The sequence below is a fragment of the Gordionus sp. m RMFG-2023 genome, chromosome 3 (genome assembly GCF_954871325.1).
Source record: "Gordionus sp. m RMFG-2023 chromosome 3, tfGorSpeb1-WG-v2, whole genome shotgun sequence".
NCBI lineage: Eukaryota > Metazoa > Nematomorpha > Gordioida > Chordodea > Parachordodidae > Gordionus > Gordionus sp. m RMFG-2023.
The window spans coordinates 34783661-34805968 of NC_088777.1; the positions used below are offsets into that span (position 1 = coordinate 34783661).

The 22308-nt window shown below is 24.0% G+C and overlaps 1 protein-coding gene and 1 long non-coding RNA gene across 2 annotated transcripts; both read left to right on the top strand.

Annotated features, from left to right (window-relative positions):
* The first annotated feature begins 739 nt into the window (after window positions 1–739).
* On the top strand, window positions 740–8842 carry LOC135925893 (protein lin-7 homolog C-like). Its single transcript, XM_065461453.1, has 5 exons — window positions 740–858; window positions 903–1093; window positions 4872–5114; window positions 8560–8614; window positions 8697–8842. The coding sequence occupies exons 1-5, from the start codon at window positions 825–827 to the stop codon at window positions 8768–8770; spliced, it is 597 nt and encodes a 198-aa protein (XP_065317525.1). The 5' UTR covers window positions 740–824; the 3' UTR covers window positions 8771–8842.
* An 11154-nt stretch (window positions 8843–19996) lies between these two features.
* Window positions 19997–20479, top strand: LOC135927518 (uncharacterized). Its single transcript, XR_010572108.1, has 3 exons — window positions 19997–20111; window positions 20156–20213; window positions 20257–20479. It is a non-coding gene; the product is annotated as an uncharacterized LOC135927518 (long non-coding RNA).
* Window positions 20480–22308: the final 1829 nt, after the last annotated feature.

Below are 22308 nucleotides of genomic sequence, written 5' to 3' on the forward strand. Positions count from 1 at the left end.
TCTTAAGATATATATTTGTATTAAGTATTTTAACTATTGATAAAATTTTTTAATGCTTTTTAAAATAATTAAAAATTTATAAAACGCATACTTAATAATATTATATATATATATTAAAATTTATTATAATATCCCCCTTAAAATATATATTTGTTATTAAGTATTGAATATAACTATTGATAAAATCTTTTATTGCCATTTAAAATATTTTTGTAAAACGCCTTGTTAATAATATAATTTATAATTATATACTAAAATTTATTAAAATTTCTCCCTTAAGATATATATTTGTATTAAGTATTTTATCTATTGATAAAAATTTTTAATGCTTTTTAAAATAATTAAAAATTTATAAAACGCATACTTAATAATATTATATATATATATTAAAATTTATTATAATATTCCCCTTAAAATATATATTTGTTATTAAGTATTGAATATAACTATTGATAAAATCTTTTATTGCCATTTAAAATATTTTTGTAAAACGCCTTGTTAATAATATAATTTGTAATTATACACTAAAATTTATTATAATTTCTCCCTTAAGATATATATTTGTATTAAGTATTTTAACTATTGATAAAATTTTTTAATGCTATTTAAAACAATTATTAAATTTGTAAAACACATGTTTAATAATATTATTATGAATTATATATATTAAAATATATTATATTCTCACCCTTAGATTTATATTTGTATTAAGTATTTTATATAACTATTTGTTGTCTTTAATTTTTATTTTTTTAGTGGTATTTTAATTTTTAGCGATTATTACTTTAGCGATTTAGGACGGGAACCTATTTTTTTACCTGCAAATGTTAGCAAATGAACCTTTAAATCTGGAAAATGGTACCTTTTTTTCTTAAGTAATATATAATTTATTAATTTAAAAGATATATCGAGAATTATTAATATCCTAAATCAATTACAAAAGGTACCAGATGCACCAGTTCAAAAATTAATATCTTTAGAAAGTGTATTAAAGAGTGATTTTTTTAATGCTGTGAGAGAGGTGTATGAACACGTTTATCATACTGTAGATATTGAAGGGAGTCCAGAAATAAGAGCAAATGCAACAGCTAAAGTAATTTTTAACTTTTTATAACTATTATTTATGCATATATTTATATGACAATAACTTCTAATTCCTTATAATTTAGAGTCAATGATGTTAGCTTTGAGATCTTTGGTTTATCTATATATAAATTATAATAAACATTATATAATGGTATAATTTATTTTTAATTTTAGCAATAAATAAAGAAAATGATTAAGTTGTATAAAAGATAGAAAGGTCAATTTATTTATAGCTGATTTTCAACTAATGTGATTTTATTATGTCTATTAATAAACTATATATTCATCATGAACAATTTAAATCATAAATTTTAAGTACTATAGTTGTAAATTTAAAAAATTCAAATATTATGATTAACAAATCACAAAAAAATTGTGAATCTAATTTTAAAATTATGATGTGTCTTATTTAAATTCAAAATCAAATCATAACCTACTTAAAAATTTCTCCTTATTTTATCAAAATTTAGCATTCTTAGCCATGTTTGTTAGCTCCCTACTCATTTCTCACATTAGGAGTCTCCCACAATTTTTTCCTTAACATGCACAGAACTAGTGTTGTTAAATAGCCCAATTTTTAAAAATTTAGACAAAATATATTATGCAAACTTGGGAGTTTTGCTCATAAGTGACAGAAAAGTTTATTAACAAATTCTCTAGACTTGCCTAATATTTTTTGGCCAAAATTGAACTTGCCATTTTTTAAAAATTAAGCCAATTAACAACATTACAAAGAACTCTACAACAAACAATTTGCTCTCATATATTATTAAATGAATAATAATTATTTTTATAATTAACTTAAAAAGAGATATCAATATATATGTCTAGTTTATTTAATAAAAAAAAAAAGAATTGTTTAATTAAAAAATGAGAATTGAGAAAATATTTTAGAACCCTCCTCCTTCTATTATAGGCTGGTTTTTAAATTATAATGATAAATATGTTTTAAACTATAACATGATACAAATACAACATTTTTTATTAATTCTGTACTTAAAGCAAAAGAATAATTGTTTGATAATATTACTAACTTTTAAATTGATATCTTTAAAGAAGTCATCTCATCAATATTGCTGATTTTTAGCATTGTTTAAGAAAAAAAATTAGATAACACAAATCATTAAAAAATTAAGCTAGTGCTGTAAACGTTACTTCAAAAAAGAACACATTACTTTTTACATAAAAAACACATTACTGTTACTCATTACCTTGCAAAAAAAATATAATAAAATTATACAAAGATAATATATTATAAGATGAGATCTTTTTATAATAATTTTTTTTACTTATTTATAACAATAATTGATATTCAAATTTTGGTCAGATAAACAAGAGAGTGCTCCCACATCATTTGCCATGTTAAAGGCACATTCGTTCAGCTAGTGCAGAGGATGGGAGGGGTGTATTATATTTATAAAAATTTAAATTGAGGAAGAAATTAATTTTTATTTTGAAAAAAGCTTAGATCATCTTCAAAAGTCAAAATATTTTTATCTTTATTGGAAAATAAACTGGTATGTATGTTTGTTTTTAAAGGAATCAAAATCTGTTTTTTCTTTGTCAAGATGTATTCGCAAGCTGGAAATAAGTTCAAGCTTTCTACCTTGTAGCGGGTGAATTATTGCAAATTCAGGTTTGGTTCGGATTCCTGTTTAAATAAATATATTTAAAAAAAAATAACCATTAATATAAATTATCTCAAAAAAATAATATAAGATCAATAAACTTTAACCGTCCAATATTTAAAAAATACTATAAAATCAAAAAACGTTAACATAAAATATTATTTAAAAAATATATCTAACAAAATCTATAAAATAAATTTTTAAATGATAAATTCCTCTCAAATATATAATAAATTAATATCAAATAAATAATAAATTAATCTCAAATAAATAATATATTTATTAATTTGTAAAATAGAATATACAGTAAAAATATGATTTGTTGTAACACTTTCCATAATGTGAAAAAACATTCTTATATAATTCCATAATTATTGTAAAAACTTGTTGAGATTTTTTTAAAAAACCTTTAAAAACTTGAAAAAGATTATTATTTTTAAAAACTTCCGGTAATTTTACTTAAATTAAAACTTTTGCGACAATTTTAATTTTAAACTTCTAATAATTTTTCATAAGTTATAAATTTTTTCCGATTTAAAACTATATATTTCTATTTTTTAAATGTCAAATTTTACTATCGCTAGTATTTTGAATCTATCTTTAATTTCAGGTTTGTTAATGTAATATTCGATTATTTAAATTATATATATATAATTTTAGAAATCTGAAATAGAGCAAGGATAATTAGTGAAAATTATCTAAATATCATATTTTTACCACCCTATTTGCCAAAATTAAATTCGATTGAGAATTTTTTCAGAATTATTAAAAATCAATACCGATCGAATTCTTCTAAACCCATTAACCGAATAGAAGTTATTGAATTGTTAAGAGTGTTTTGAGCAGTTATTTTACATACAATTTTTCAAATTTTTATTCTCACACCACAAAGTTCAATGAAGATGAAATTTGATGCATTTCTTTAAACAATTGAATTAATTGATTTGTATTGTGTAATATTTTATAATGGTTTTTTTTTATTTTGGTGTCTCGAATTGATCATAAAAAAATCTAAATAAGAATTATCTGAAAACCCTAAATTCCAATTTTCACTCATGTTTATTAAGAAATTATACAAATTTCTTATCCCGATTTCCATTCTTTAGATAACTAAAAGTAATTAATATATTGTAATAATATTTTAGATTTAAAATAATTTATGTATTTTCGTAGAAATTTTTTTTTTAAATTCTCATTTTCCCACTTAAATTTATGTCCAAAACATAAATATACTATATTCGATTCATAATTTTGACGTTAGCCTTCATTAAAGTTTAAAAACTTATTATTAAAAATTTTGTCAAAATGTTTTTTACAATAATTATGGAAAGTTATTTAACTATATAAGAAAGTTTTTCACATTATGGAAATGTGTTACAACAAATCATATTATTACTGTATTGCCGAAATAATAAATTCACCCAGCCTACCACTATAACACATTGCCGAAAAAACAGGCAATGTACATATTGCCGAAAATAACACATTGAAGCTAAAAATATACATAAATTTTAATATGATTGTGTACAAAATTACAATAAAAATATATAATTAATTTAATCTTTATTTATTATTTGATACAATATGTTTTATTTCCATGGCGATTGATTATGCCTTTTTTGGATTTATGAATATTGTGAGTTCTTTTAAAATATTAAATTTTTTCCACATTCTTTTTGAGTATGATGATTTAGAAGTTTAATAACCTATAATATAAATGAAGGAACGCAACAAACAGTAAATGCTCCCTTTGTAGAAGTCTTACGCAAATAGACAAAAAATAAAATTTTAGCTCAATTTATCAAGGCATCTACTAAAAGTAGTTAATTGATTGGAACTCCAAATTTTGATCAAATTAGGGTGTCCAATTTAACAAGAGTCCGGATTAAACCGGTTTGATTTTTTTACCGTTGTTACTCATACGAAAACTAAATTATTCGATTCAAAATTTAAAAATTGAATATGAATATTTAATTATTCTAATTTTTTATAGGCTTATTCAATTCTACTTCTAAGAGATCCTTAAAATACTTAAAAGTTGTCACTAGTTACAATGATTGATTGATAGGAAGCGTCACCACCAATTGTTTAAATTATTTTATAAATCATAGACTCCAATTTTTTAAAAATTTTTATTTTTACACTTAAAAATTGAAGGCAACTGTAGCCTCGTTTGCCGCTAGCGAGGGTCTATCTCACCCCCGGGTCGTCGAGTTGCCCAAAACAGCCGAAGGATTGGGATTCAACATAATGGGAGGCCAAGAACAAGCTTCCCCCATATTCATATCCAGAATCATTCCCGGGGGAGTAGCTGACAAACACGCCCTTATCAATTCGAAAGAAACCAAAGGTGACGGCGGCCTCAAAAGAGGAGATATGCTGATAAGCATCAACGGAATAGTTATGAATTATTATTATATTATATATCAGGCGCGTATGCAGAAATTTGCTATGGGGGGGGGGGGGGTTAAATTAATTTTTTTAGAATTATTCTAGGAGTTATTTAAGATCCTAAGTTTCAGAAATTTATTAGGACACCTATAAAATGACAATAATGATAAAATAAATGTATATAATCTGAGTATCTTTGTAAAAAAAGGATATATGTTTATAAACATTTAAAATTTGATAATTTAAATTATATTTTAAAAATAAATGTTGGAAATATTGATTAATGCACAAATATATTCATATAAATTATTGCATGTATTTTAACTTACAAAGCATTAAAAAAATATGGTGTATTAAAAAATGGGAAATATAATTAAGGAATTTAATCTTCAATAGGATTGATTTCAATAGCTTCATCAAGGCTTGGTCTCTCCCTATGTATAGTTATTCAATTTATTTTCAGAGGCAGTACTTGTCAGTAGTGTAGTTAAAAGGCTAATATGAAACGCTAAAGTTTGGATATCTAATATTTTTTATGACTAAATATTGAGTTAGCCGTTTTTAAAAATCGAGTCATTTAACAACACTATTTCTCAGGTATGTTTTTATTCTTGTTAAAAAATAAAATTTTATTTGTATTAATGGGTAGAGTTAATAAAATATTTAATCATTTTAATATATTTTAGAAAAATAGTCTATAATGTCATTTTTTGGAATATTATCAACCAATTTAACCTTTTATATCATTATTTGCATTCAGCTATGGATTAAAATCCTCACAATAAAAATCTCCCGAATTTGGGCTGTGCCGATATTTAGCGTTTTCTAAAAATATCGGATCGGGCCGATATCTGAAAAAACCAGATCCGATCTTTTTACTTTTCTTTTTTTATTATATTATGTTATGTACATTTATTTTACATTATTATAATATTTTCTAAATAATTTTTTTTAAACAATGCTAATGCACAACACTCTCTAAATTTTATTTCTTTTTTTAAATAGATTTATAGTATTTTAAAAGTTTTTTTTATAAATATAGAAAGGAACATCCAAAGTTTTATTATTTTAAATCTTTTTAAATAATAGAATTTTATTAATTATACTTTAAATAAAAGAATATTTTTAAATATGGTATCTGAATTATGGAAATATTTTACAAAAGATAAAGATAATTTTGCAAAATGCGTTTTCTGCGGAATCATCTGAGTCTGCCTTCAGTACGGCAAGGATATAGATAGTCCATATCTTAGAAGCCTATTGCCAGAAAATCTAGAGGATCTCAACATTAAAATGAAATTTTTTTAAAAAAAAATCCGGGTCGGGCTGTATATTTTTAAACCAAATATTTGAAATCGCCATTATTAGCTATAAAAATCAAAAATAAATAAAATATATTTTAAAAAAGGGCCGTGCCTAAAAATAGCCGGGCTGTAAAATTTTTGAAAAAAAATCCGGGTCGGGCCGTTCATATGCTACCTCTGCAGATCTCAGGCTCTCCTATTTATTAAAAAAATCGAATATATTATAATTTTATATATTAAATATTACCATTTTATAATTCATACCAACATAAAATGGATATATTATTAAGTAAAATTTTTTTTAATTATAGTTTTAATTATAAAAATAAAAAAATTAAATTAAATGCATTATTCGATTTTTTGCATAAATAATATTGATTTCTTAATTACATTTGGATCAAAGGGAGGTGATGAAAAATCAGTATAAATATGGGGTCGGTATCGGATCGGTTTTGATGCAATGTCGGAATATATCGGATCGGATCGGTGAAAAATATGTGGATCGGCACAGCCCTATGCCAAATATATATTTTTTTAAGATTTGAAAAAGATTTGTAATCTGCAGTAATAATAATTGCAAATTTGTAAGTGCTGCTTTATTAATCGCAATTTTTGTTATCCAAAGAGGAATATAAAGAGTTATTTTATAGTATTCTTCTATATTAATATTGGAACGATGGATTTGCTTTGCTGCTAGTTGAAGTAGGCAAATATTAAAGTTATAGGGCTCTGCTTTTGACTCGTTTAATATAATTTATGAAATTCGTCCTACATTGGCCCTAATTTCCTTAAGCTTGAATATAATTTTTCCAAGTATTCTCATAGTTTCAATCAAATCGAAGCTATTTAGTTTTGCAGTGAAAAATTTTCAAATTATTTGGTGGGAAATTTTAAAATGGTAGATAAATATAACGCCAAGGAAAATTTAAATCGATATTAATTCATAGAATAAATTAGTAGCATACTTATTTTTGCCGTGAATGTGATAAATAAATGTAAATTGGAATATATATGCGATAATAGGCGGGAATGATTATTATAAAAATAAATTAATAATCATTAAACAATAAAAAAATATTTTAGTCGACATCTGGATTTTTTACTGAGGGTGGAGTGTTCATATCACTTTTTTGGCTAATATCGAGGTGGTGTATTAATGCAATTTTTAAATTAAAAAATTCGAAAATATGCAGGCCAAGGTTTAAGAATAAAAATTCAGCCCATCCATAATTATATAATAAGATTACGTCAAGCAGCTTAGAAAAATTAATAATTTATATTTTTAAAACATTCATATAAAAAATTAGTCAAGTTTAATAATATATAAATAAATTTTAATATGTTTTGCTGCTTCCTCTTGAACATTTAAAAAAAAGAAACAAATTTTTGTGCCAAAGAGCATTCGCTTTTTATGCCTCCTCCAATATGGAAAGTAGGTAACGCAAATAAAATTGAAGTTTTAAAAATTGCAGTGTCGGATCTCTGCCTTTAACTTTCAGATAGGATTTGCATGTTTGAATTAATAAAAAAATTTTGAATTAAAATTATGATCTAAATTAATTCTCTATTTTGCTTTAAATGATTTATTATTTTTGTTATTTTTGTTTTAAAATAATATTTTTGCATAAATTAATTGCTAAATTACTTTAAATAATAATAAAAATTATATATTCAGAATGTAAAATTATAAATGTAAATATTGATAACATGATAAAAATGTAAAATACTCTTAAGTCAATTCAATATTGCTAATTAAGCAATGTCTTATTTACAAATTTTATAGAAAAACAGATTTTTTTAATGTAACAAAATGAATATTATCCCCAGGTCATATTTTTAGGATTATTTTTATTTTATTATAAAATAATTTAAATCAAAAAATTGAATTTTTATAAAATTTTATATAAAAATCATAATTTTTGTCAACCCTACTTTCCCATTTTCATTTCAAAACATTCTGAGAATCTAAAATGTTTTGCAAGGACCTTAAAAGTTCTAGAAAATATGAATTTTTTATTCCGAAATTATCTGTATACTTGAAAAGTCATTCATCCAAAATTATTATTTAAGAGGGGTCCTTATCTGTAATGTTAAATTTATATTTAAAGGGTTTTAATATCGAAATTCATTTTTTCCCTTTTTTATTTTAGAGCGTTGAGGGTGACACTCACGAGAAGGCTGTTGAATTGTTAAAAGCTGCAAAAGGTATTTAGCATATTAATATTGTTATTCTTCCTATATTTCGAAAAAATATTTTGATTAAATTTTTTTTTAAATTAAAAAACAGGCAGCGTCAAATTAGTGGTTTGCTTCACGCCTAAACTATTAGAAGAAATGGAAAGAAGATTCAGCAAACGATAAAACATTTTTATAATTTTTTTTAAAAATTCAAGATATGAGAAATTCGTCACAAATAATTTTTATTGATTTATATAAATAATTATTATTTATTTTTTTGTAATTTTATTTAAATAAAACTAATATTTTCGATATTTTTTATTTAAATTATTTTTTAATCATATAAAATGACGTTGCTATCTTCATATATCTTTAAAATATCTAATTTTCCCCAAAATTAATTTTTTAAATATAATTTACCAACTTTAAATTAAATTACACAAACATGTAGTACTAATGATATTCATATCAAAACCTGCGCTCGAAATTGTAGGCTTGGCTTAGCCTGGATTTTAAAAAGAGTTGCCATTTTTTTAAATTTGGTAATTTTAAATAATTTTGGCTTATTTTATCATTGGTTATTAGTTTAATATAAGAAATAGCATGATTTCTTAAAAAATTTAATTATAAAGAAAATTATAATATATATTTATATTTTAAAAATAACACCACTATAAATAAAATAATTAGTAATTCTATTCAAATTTAAATGTTTTATTAGTCATTATTTAATATTTCCCCTTCTAGGCGAGTTCTCGCTTGAATCTCCAATTTAATCAGCACCATGAGCAAAGCGCTCTTAAAGGTCAAATAATATGTTTACCTCTGCATCATCTGGGGAATTTTCTCTTTGCACACGAACTCTCCAAAGAATTCTCATATGATACGTTCAAATTAGTTAGTTATAAACCTTTTTCCACCACTTTATATCCGATTCTCAGGGAAAAATTATCAGGAAAATAATTATTTAGGGAAATAAAATTCTGTAGAATAAAATCCCTTATTTTTTTTAGATCCTAGAAAAGGTATTTTTATTTGAGAATCAACAAAATAGAAAATAAACTTAAATAATATTTTGACAATAAACACAGATTAATGTTCAACGTATTTATAAAAGTATAATTGTGATAATCAATAGCATAACTAAGGAAGAAGGTTCAAGTTCCCTGAAAAATTTGAAGAGTACCCTGAGAATTTTTAAAATACTTAAAATAAGGTTATTTTCAAAAATTCAGAAATCTTAATAAAAAATTGAGCCCCCTTAGATTGTAAAGGCTAGTGAAGCCATTGTTGATAATGGATATCGTAATTTGAATATTATTTTATCGTGCTAGAAATAATGTATTAATTTGAATAGTAATCAATATTATAATTTAATATTGTAGTTATTATATTTATTATATGAAACAATTTACATGAAGTTTTATGAATTATTCGTAGACGGTTTTTGTTCTATAAAGAATGATTATATATTTTTTATATATTTCTCTTTTTATAATAATTATTTATTGACTTAATATTTTAATAAATTAATTATTTATCCATAATTCATTTATCTTAATTTTTATTAATTGTTTAGTTTTAATGATTTTCTCTCGCTGCGAATTTGTAAATGCAAATCATTTTGTATATATCGCCATGAATTTGAAATTATTTTCGATAAATCCAAAGTAAAATAATTTTTTTTTAAAATAAATACACATTGTGGTTTTGATAATTAATATGATTTAACATAATTTACAAAAATAAAATTTGGAATTAGTTACTCTATATCTGTTTGTATGATGCATCAGAACATTAAAAGATTTTTATGAACATCGTTATGTAATTATATATTGCCAGTATTCTCAATGAAATGATTGTATATGCTCATAGTTGTAAAAAATAATCTTTGCATGAATTAACAAATGCATATTGTGGTAATGATTTAATATATATTTTGAAATGATACATCAAACATCTTCTAAAGATTTGCAGGAACATTATAGGCCATAGGCGTAGCCAGAATTTTACTAGGGTGGAAGCAGCGTCTACATAAGCCGGGGGGGGGGGGATAGGATGTTAATGATAGTCACTACCAGGGATCCAAACCGAAACAAATATATGTTCAGGTTCGGATAAAAATTACGGTCCAGGTTCGGTTCGCAAAAAATAAATATTTCGGTTCGAACCTCTAAAAACAGGTTTGAACATTTTTGTATTCAAATCTACATTCGAATTATGTATAGGGTGGTATATTTTTTATTTCATCATTAAAATAAACATAAAACATTCATTTTTATTAATTGCAGATTATAAATTATATTTTAATTATAAATAATACAAATAAATATCAATTATTAATTTTAATATGAACAATATTTAACTTTATTTACTTTAAAAAATTTTATTAGACCGCACAATTATTATATTTTCAAGATTTCACTCAGATTACATCTATAAAGAGATAGTATAAATTTAATTGTTGAAAAACATCTTTACATACTAACTTGGGTAGCTGGAACTGCCAGTATATTATCAAACAATTTACATAATTCTGGGCATCGATTACTATGATTTCTCCAAAGGTTTAAAATATTCATAGTTTTATTTAACCTAAGTTCTTTAGAAAAATTAACTACAATATTTATTTTTTTGATTATATTTTACCATATACTTAAGGCTTATTCTGCAACATTCGATTAAATATTTTGAGAATTAATTTTAATTTTACCCACGTCATCTAATATAGGATCAAGATTTTTTTTTTAAACCATAACATCAACTAATTTGAATGGTCTGCCATTAAAAGTGACCAACTCAATACAAGCATCGAATTATTTTTTATTTAGTTTTACTGATATTGTTTGTTCTTATTGTGATATTTTGTTAATTTTATCGAATTCTAGATGGTGGTTTCTTTTTATATGACATTCAAGATTTATGATGGCCTTTCATATTTATTTGAATTACATTTTGATAAGTCATTTATAATACTATAAGTAAATAATTTATATATTGAATTTAATTTTCTCTAAACATTATAATTTATAAACTTAAAATATTTAAATAAAATGGCAATATACTAAAGTTTATAAAAATTATGACTGACACATTGATAATAATCTTTAAAACAATTCAAATATAATTATAATTTTTTCAATAAACTAGTAATAAATAACTTACATATTATTTTATAGGCATATTTATGAGGCTCAAACCGGTTCAGAGGCATTTTAGCGGTTCGGTTCAGGTTCGGCTAGAAATTAATTTAGCGGTTTAGGTTCGATAAAAAATACCGGTTTTTAGCAGTTTAACGGTTCAGGTTCGGTTTGGATCCTTGGTCACTACCTTAAGGTAATACCTATCAAATTTGTATTTTGTTTATTTTTCATTTGGATATGCACTACCAAATTTATTTACGATTTTTGGAAAGCCTCTGTGGCCTAGTCGGTAAGAGCGTCACTTACCAATCCGATGGTTATGGGTTCGAATCCCAGCAAGGATCATCGACCACGTTATTCCTTTTTAATATATGTTAAATAATAATGGTCTTATTACATTTTAATAATATTTAGTCGGAATTTAGCAAATTTGGTTGGTATTTAGAAAATTGCTATACGTTGACTTGGTAGTGACTATCATTAACCCTTCAATACACTGATGGGGTATATGAAACCCCAGGCATGCTAGAAATGATATTACATAAAAACGGTTAAATATTATGATCTGGATTCTTCAGAAGCTTCATCAAATATTTAGAATCTATATTCCAAATTTCATATATTTTGGTTGAGTAGTTTTTAAGATATAAACCATTTTGTGACTGATTGGGGTTTGTGAGACCCCACCAGAGTAAATTTGTAATTTTTTAAGGAATTTTTTATTTTAATTTTTAAAATTATAAATATATACTACTATATTATAAAATTTATTAAAACAAGATTTAAATATCTTTTATTTTGAATGAGATATATGAAAAAGAAAACGTAATTTTCTCTGGTGAAGTTATTTTATTTTTCACCAGCTGACTCATTTCTCAAATATCATCTATAATGATTTTTACAGATTCTGAAACTAAATATATAATTATTTAAGATGTAATATCATTAGTTGAAGACAATAAACTTAATATTATTTAGGTAAATATGAAATCAATTATCATAGTATATTTCTCTTTAAAATTAGCTAAAAAAAATAAGTTTACTAAATGGAAAAAGGATCTTCCTAATCAAATAATAAGAACTCATCAACAAAATTTAGTTATTCATCTGCCAGGAGTAAAAGAATAAGTGAAAGAAGCTGACACTCTAGAAAAATGTTTTGACACTGACTATAATATGAAAGTTCTACTAAAGAAGTTGATGTAACACATTTCCAAACATTATTGAGAAATCTTTATTTAGCTGAAATTTTTAAATCTAACCATCAAAATAAAAAAAATAAAAATTTTTTTTCAAATATGTAAAATAAATTTATGTTTAGAACACATTAATGTTTTATATAATAAATGTTTTACATGTCAAATTTAACATATTTCAATATTCTTTATTTTTTTTTATGTTTGAATGTATTAGTATAATTTTTTTTTATATTGATGATTAATGATCCATATTATGAATTATTATGATTATATAATAGATAAGTTATTTTTTTATTTCAATATTTGAAATTTAAAAAAAGTAAGTTTTTTTTAGAAAATTTTGTAACAAATTATAATTATCTTCATCTTCTTTAATCTAAGCTTAAGAAATAAAAATAAATAAATATTTTATCAAGTTTAAGGTTAGTTCTATTTTATATCCAAATATTAAATAAAAATAATGAATATAACTAGAGATATATACATTTGAAATAGGGGTCTATTAAAACCCACCCGAGTACTAACGTCATTTTTTTCACCGGAGTATTGAAGAGTTATTCAGGGTAGGAACAGTTTGTATCCAAGTTTTTTTGAGGAAGGAAGAGAGTAGCCGCCCTTAATGGGAGTAGGATAAATATTATGGTGGTTATCTATTAAATTTTTAAATGTAATAGGGCAAAATATATTGCTGTAAAAATTGATACTTTTATTATAGACCTATTATAATACTATGATATTGCTAATCATCGACCAAATCTATATTTGCTTATAATCATATACATTATTTTCCAAATAAAGCTTTCTGCTATTCTTAATGTAATTTAAAAGGGTATTCTCAGCAAACTCAGATTCATGCCAAACTATATACTATAATAATGCATTAATTTTAAATGTTGAGGGGGAGGGGGGTAATTAAATTCATGATCAAAAATAACTCTTTTTTTCACAATATTCTGATAGGTGTGGTAGAGCTAAAATAATTTAAGAGTTATTCTTTTTAAACTCTATGAAGGGAGTATTATATAAATAAAAAGATATAAATACTAATGTAAGAATACCGCCGCCGAAGGAAGCAAGTTTTTTAGGGGGGGGGGGGGGTTATGCATAGGTTTTTGAGGGGAGTTCGCATCCAGTGAAAATCCTGCCATGTAAACGTTGTGGAGTGGGGAGCATTATTAGGTTGGTTATTTTTATAAATTTTATTGGAGGTCTATAGGTCCATTATTTTTAGGGCTTTGGCTATTATAGATTTTTATAAAAATTAATTTGGGTTTTCACATTTTTTTTTCTAAATATTTTTAATTATAGTCATTATTTTAAAAAGTTATTAAATTTTGTTAATTTTTCTTTCAAATCAAATTTTTATTTATAGAGATATATTGTATCCATTTTAGTGGGATGAGAGGGATTTTATTTGCTTAATATAAGGGAATAGGCAAATTTCGAGCATTTGGACAAAAGCTCATCGTATTGAGAAATATTGAACACTTTTTTGATTAGGTTGTTTTCATGTATATTAAATTTTATGAATAACTGTTTACAATATAAAATAATTTTATGATATGGAAGCTTTATAAAATACATTCATTCATTAATACACCCATGATAATATTTTTGAAAAAGATAAATTCGAAAAAGACAAATAATAGAATATCAAGTTTAAAAAGCTATTACAGAACTTTTTCAGCCATATTAATCGAACTAGAATATTAAAATAAAAAAACAACTTATTTCACTAGAAGTTTAATAATTAAATTTTGTTCTTTTGGGGTAAATCGAAATTCAATTGATATGAACATTATATCTCTCAATATAGATAGTAATCATTTAAGACTTACACTAATAATTTTAACTTAAAATCAGACACCTCCCATTTTTAAAGTAATTAAATTATACTGAATCTCGGGTATAGGCTTTTATTTTCCCCAACTCTTCTTTTCTTAGCCTATAGACGTTTAAATAACAGTTCTCGGACTGCTGTGTTACAGATCTCTGCTTACTTTTTATAGAATGCGATTAATTTCTTACAACTCACTTACTCTCAATTATAAAATATCTTTTTTATCTTTTATACTAACAAATTTTGCAATCTTATATAAAATGTAAAATGTAACTCAGTTTTAATTTTTCTTCAAATACTTTTATTATTAAAAATTTTATAAGAATTTATTGACCTCAAAAAAACAAGAAAGAATCAAAAATATTTATCGAAGAGAAACTATCTATTAAAAAAATTAATTCATTTTTAATTTAATAATAATATTTTTATTTGATTGACGCGTTCTAAATATATTTATTAATTACGCTGGGCGTTGATACTGTGCTTACAAAAATATACATTTATTTCTTTCCAAGCTTATATTAAAATTACATATTTTTAAAAATATTATTTTATAGAGTCATCGTTGATTAAATCTAGCAGAATAAATATAATATCATATAAATTTTTAATTTTTAGAATTGACTTACCTATTTCTTGGATATGCCATATCATGTTCATAGTAAATTGGGAATATGGAATTGTACAAAGGATTCAAAGGTGCATTATACCAGCATCAGGTTAATATGTTGTTAATATATTTGATTAATATTTTATTAAGGCATATATCAAGAAAGAATTTTAAAATTTTTTTGTAAATGTACCTTCAATTACTAAGAAAGACAGAAATGGCATTTCCGTTTTAGCTTTAGACGAATGTTACCCTATTCCCTAATTTTATTTACCCTTGAAAAATATTGAGAACATTTTCCAATAATAATATTATTACTGAAGTAGAATTAATGATATCAGATGCTGAAGATTTATTTCATGATATATACAATAAAGCCATTATCAAAGGAACAAAATTATTTTATTATAAATTAAAAAATTATTAAAAAACTCCAACTCAATTTCAGATTTTTTTTTTAAATAAAAAAAAACTCATGGAATCAAAATCCATGCCCACCTACAGCTTTGGCCAAAAGAGAAAGAATAAAAAAAAACACAAATATAATATTAGCTAATCTTTTTTATATATTATTTAATAAATATTTTTGTTTATAATATTTTTAGCAATTTAATTTTATAGATTTTTATCTATATTTGTATATATATTATATTTTCTTATACATCTTATATTGTTGAATAAAATTATTTTATAAACTATATTGCTTCATTTATCACAAATTAAATTTATTATATATATCCTTTAACAGAATAAATTTATTACAAAGTAGTTTGTGTACACCATTATTTTCATTTCAATTTAAATTAAATACTGGATATTATATTGAAGTTAGTATTGAAGATTTTCTGGTGATCGAGTTGAAAGTTTAATTATACTTATTGGTTGCTAATTTATTTTGATAATCATATCTAAATATTAACTTTAAGTTTTTAATAGATATACTCAGAGAAAGTCTTAATCTTGTCTATCTAATATTTATAAAAAGTATTTTAGCAATAGCACAATATTATATCATGATAATTTTCAAGATTTTTGTCAATATAATCATAAATTAAAATAATGAAGAATGAAAATGTAGTGATTTAACTTTACTGATTTACTTTAAAAAATATATTATACACCAAATTATTTCAAGATGTTTACTAATATTTCACGCCAACTTTCTTAATTTATCGTATTAATTTATATCGCCTTTAATTGTATATAAGTGTAAAATAAATATCTGACAAAATTATTATTCATAAACTGTTAAAAAAATTAAAATAAATAAAGCAATTTTGTATATCTAATTTTTAATATTAAGCCAAAATAATTTGGAGGATCTTGTATCAATATAAGCCTAAATTAAAATTATGATGAACGAGAAATTTTACCCTTTCTCCTTAAATTGCTATAAAATAGTAGTAATTTACATTAAAAACAAAATTAAAATTCAATTTTAATAACAATTTATCTCAAAAATTGTCTGGTTTTTCTTAACACTTGCCAATTAATCGTGTGATACATGATATATAGCCCTTTTGTCCTCTAGCGTTGAAGGTTCAACAGAGCTACGCTAGGTTTTCCTCATTTCCATCTAATTGAAACTAATTTAATTTGTGTATAAAAGTAAAAATATGAGGAGACCTCCACATGTTTGTGGGCAAGCCGCAAGTACTTGTAGGCGCAACATTTCGAAAAATATTACTTAAACCTCTATAGGCTTATTAGAATGGAGTGGGGCAGAAAAGGAAGCTATACCCGAGAACTAAAGTATAATTTAATTAATTTAAGGGTGGATGGTGGCTGATTTTAAGTTTAAATCCTTTAGTGTAAGATTTAGGATTGCTATCAATATTGAGATTTAATGTTCATAGAATCTGTAAATAAAGATGATTAAATAAAAAAAAATTGCATGATCAGTATGATATAATATTATTTCTTATTGATGCATCCATACAATACAGTATTATCACTTATACTTCCAAAGCTTCCAAAATTTTTGCACCGGATAAACCGCCATTTTAAAACTTTCAATTTTATGAATCTTGTGATGTGAAAACTTTATAAAAATTTATTTTAAAAAAAACCATCTGCAACCTAACTATAAAGGTGCTTTATATTTCTCAACTCGATGAGCTTTTATCCAAATGCAAATTTCGGATCATAGGTTAATTATTTATTGCCATTATTCTCATGACTGGGTAGGTTATGCCATTATTTTTATAGAAGTATCTTTAGCTTTGAATATTCTTTAATAATAAATATCATTTATTCCTTCTCTGAGAAAGGATTAGATAAATATAAATATAATCTATCAGTTTTCTAATGAACCAGTGACTTTCAGGGGCCTAACTAACAAACCTCAACAAAATTACAACACAAAAATTTTAAATTTATTTTCTAGTAATATATATTTTCTTTTTCCATTAAAGAAATTCAAGAAAAATATAATGATCATTTCATTAAAAAAATAAATTAAAATCCAAACTAAATATATTGATTGATGTTTATTTAAAAAAAATATTATTAGCAGTATTTATTGAACATTGCGACACCTACAATATCGCGTATCCTGTAAATAATTTTGATCAAACTTTAATATTTTAAATTAACCCTTTCGCGCTCATGGATAACTTTTGGAATCATAATTTTTCAATAGTATTTTTTATGTATTAAAAATAACCACTGATAACTTTTGAAATCATATTTTTAATTTTTAATATTTGCTGTTTCGTATTTTATCAATAACTCGCTTTGTTACATATGTTATTATATCATATTATAGTTATAAAAAATCAATTTTTTCGTACCAATTTCGCGCCAAAATTTTAATTCATATTTCTGGTTATCAAATCTTGCTAAAAATATAATTAATAATTTTATTATTATATATATATATATATATATATTAATATTTTTATTTAAAAATTATCATCTTTTTAATCATTTTATGTGTTAGAAATTGAACATAATGCCATTTGGCATCATTGGTCATTTCTTATGCACTAAAATATTTTTTATCAATAAATGGAAATTTTGGGCAAATTATTTAGGATATTTAGATTTAAAATTATGGAAACGGAAGGGGGGGGGGTAATTAGATTAGATTTTGATAATAGTTACCTATATTGATTATCTAATATCTATTAGTGGGTTTTCTTGGATATAGGGAGAGGTTCTAATAAATATTTTATATAAATAACATGTAATATGAAATGCTTTTTATATCAATATGCATTTAGATATGACTACACTTATCCCCGAGAGTGATATATCTGAGGCTGATATAGAGGGCTCAGACGAAGAAGACAATTATTATTCTTTGCTGGCAGATGATTTGCCGACTTCATCTTATATTACAAATCAATTAGGCCTTGATGTGGAGGATATAATAGAAGATACTTCTATAATTAAAATAAAAAATAACACCATGTGGTCTAAGAAAGACATAGGAAATATGAATACAGAATATATCCCTATATTAGAAATTCCTGAAGAGGATTCAACTCCACTAACATATTTTCGTAAATTTTTTGACAATCAGATAATCAGTAATTTTGTATCGGAAACAAATAATTATTCATTCCAATGTTCCGGTAAATCTATAAATACAGATAGTGATGAAATTGAAAAATTTATTGGGATACATTTATATACTAGTATAGTTAAGATGCCTTCTATACGACAATATTGGTCTGTTGAAACATCTATTCCCTCTCCTTTATTTATTTATATAAATGGCTTATTATATCGGTTAAAATTCATTATTGTTAATTGTGATATATGAAATTTTGATTTAATAAAGCCTTAGGAATGCCAAAGCCATAAAGGCCAAGGCATCCAGTTACATCCAACTTTCCCGCAAATAGGGGAAAGTTAAAAGGATGTAACGGCGAATGAACCCCGGGTCTGAATCCCGGATCTGTAAATGTAGAAATGCCCGCAATAATTAAAAACTATAATGAGGGAATGGGTGGAGGAGATCTTCACGATATGCTGGTGGAGTTATATCGGACAGATATTAAATGGAAACGATATTATATGCGAATGGTTTTCCATTTATTGTATTCTTGTGTGGTAAATGCCTGGCTCCTATATAGACGCCATATGAAGGCGTTAAATAATATAAAATTTATGCCTTTACTGGTATTTAAATCGCAGATAGCAAAAGGGTTGATGTTTGCAGGAAAGGATAATACAAAGAAAACCAGCAGACCTTCCAGCATAGATGTTAAAAGAAGAAAAGCTATCAACAATGCCCTCATATCGGATATAAGATATGACCAAGTAGGTCATTTCCCAATGCCCGTAAGTATTAAGCAAAGGTGCAAGTATTGCGTAGAAGCCTATTCAAGAATTATTTGCAAAAAATTTAATATTTATTTATGTTTAATAATAAACGAAATTGTTATTTCATATGAAATAAAATATTTTTTAAATGAACTTGCATTTTGCCCATTGATAACAATTGGAATCATTGAATATCTTTTGATAGAAATACTCGAAATAAGTTTTTTTGATGAAAATGTGTTATTTGTGTCTATAATAAATAACTCTTAAAAAAAAAAAATTTTTCATCGAGGGAAAAAAAGTCGGGCGCGAAAGGGTTAATATTTTTGGTTTTAACTTTTAGTGTTCGGTTTAATTTTTACACATGAATAATTTTTTAATTAATCTTCCTTCTTTTCGTGCTCAGAACTTTTCCATATATGATTCAAATGATCAAAATTGTTATGTAAAAGATAAGAGAGTATTAATTAATTATTTTATTAACATATTTTTTTGGCGATTTAGAATGATTCGAAACAATGCGATAATCAAATTAGAATCATAGATAATCAAAATGAAACAAGTAAATATTTTAAAAATATATATATTTAAACATTCTTGTTTAGGAATTATTACTGAACCTCTTGAATGTATTGTATCACATATCAAAAGAAATACTGAAAGATATAAAAAATTAAATAAACAAAAGATGGATCCATTATTAAATTCACATATCACAAAATATTCATTAAAAAGTATTACAAATAAACCCAAAAACAATGAAAATTTAAAAGATAATATAGAAACACATAGAATATCACATTTTAAAAAAGTTTCAAAAAAATTAAAAGGTCAAAAAATTTGATTTTTATATGCAATAAATTGTAATTTATATATTTTTAAACATCGTATAAAATAAAATAGATATTTTTATTATATTGATTCCATCAATTATATTTTTATAGTAGAAGGGTCATTAAATAAATAAATATAAATAGTATTTGTAATTTTATTTAAGAATTAAAAATGCAAATATATATCAAAAGTAAATAAACTAAAATATTAAAAACAGAGGGGGGGGGTTAAAAAAATCAGGAATAGATCTGAGGATGGAGATTAAATTAGATCTACATATCTCAACAGTGCCATGCCAAGACTTTTGACCACCTAGGGCAAAAAATAATTTGGAAGCCATTAAAAAACACAATTTAAATAAGCTTTTGTTAATTTTTTTTAATGAGAACTAAAGGCATATTTATTCTATTAAATTTTAATCATATATGAGTAATGCACATTATAAAATTAATATAATCATAAACTAAAATGCAATTTTATTTATCCTCCTTGCCTTTTTATCTGCAAAGGAGGATATTATATCAGTATAATATTTAATGAGTGAGAAGTTGCAGATGCCACAGTAGTTGGAATGGTCAAGGTAATCCTTAATACAATGAATATATTTGGTAAGGATTCATTTAACTTATATGTGTTTTGTAAAATTTCCAATGTAGATTTTATGGGGTGCTTGTTTAATTAAAACTTTCAATTATATCTTGCTGATTAATATTTCCTAAAGTATCCTAATCTGTGAATAAAATATTAATTTTCCTTTAGCTCTCTTTCAGGGGCATTTATCATTCTGGTATAATAAATAAGAATCCATAATAATTTTAAAGGACTTTAACTGCTAGAAACGTCTCACTTGATCTAGTAATGCATTAAAAAATTCAATCTCATTTTTTTTGAGTGTCATGTATAAGCGTGTCATCTCCTATCGTAAATTGTTTTTGTACTATCCGTCTACACATTAATGTTATTGAAGGAAAAACTGCCCTTCTAACCTCATTTCTGATTCCAGCGTAAGCTCTTTTTATGAATCATGGGATATCTCATTGCCGTTTTCCTTAAACGATCTAAAATATATTGCGTAAATATAGTCACTTATGACCAATTCCACAAAATAAGATCTTTCAAAATTAAAAAACGCGTGCATAATTCATGTTTTTTAAAATAAGCATCCTTAAATTTAAAGTAACCAAGCTAAATTATTATTGTCCTGTACTGCAATAAATATAATATAATAAAAAATTTCTTATGCGAAAAATATTACTTCTTAGTAATTTTCTTTATTTTTAATAATTTTTTACAGTTATTTATTTTAGTTAAAAGTTTGCACATTTTAGCAGCCCCCCTTTTAAAACACGACTTGATATTAATTCATCTCATTTGACTTCTGATTAATACACTTTTTGTTATAATCTATAACTACTTAATTAAACATAATTTACCTTAATTTTTTTTAGTTGTCTTTTTTTGAAATCGAGTTAGTCATAATCGAATAACGAATAATACTTATTTCATCCGTATAAATAATAGAATTATTCGATTCGAAATTTTCAAATTGTATTTAAAAATTATAACTTAATTTTATTGATGTTTGTAATTAAGGCTAAGCGTAATCTCGGCGTCCCCTTATTTGCAGCTGTATTATTCTAAATTTATAAAAAATAATGCAATATGTTTTAAAAATAGTCATTTAATGATACAATTAATGTATGATTCAATATTATGTTTTAGTTGACTATAAAATCATAAATATTTGTCACCAGAGTGACGTATTATAAAAATTGCAACTTTTATTGAAAAACAAGCATATAAAAATGACTATTGATAAGTGA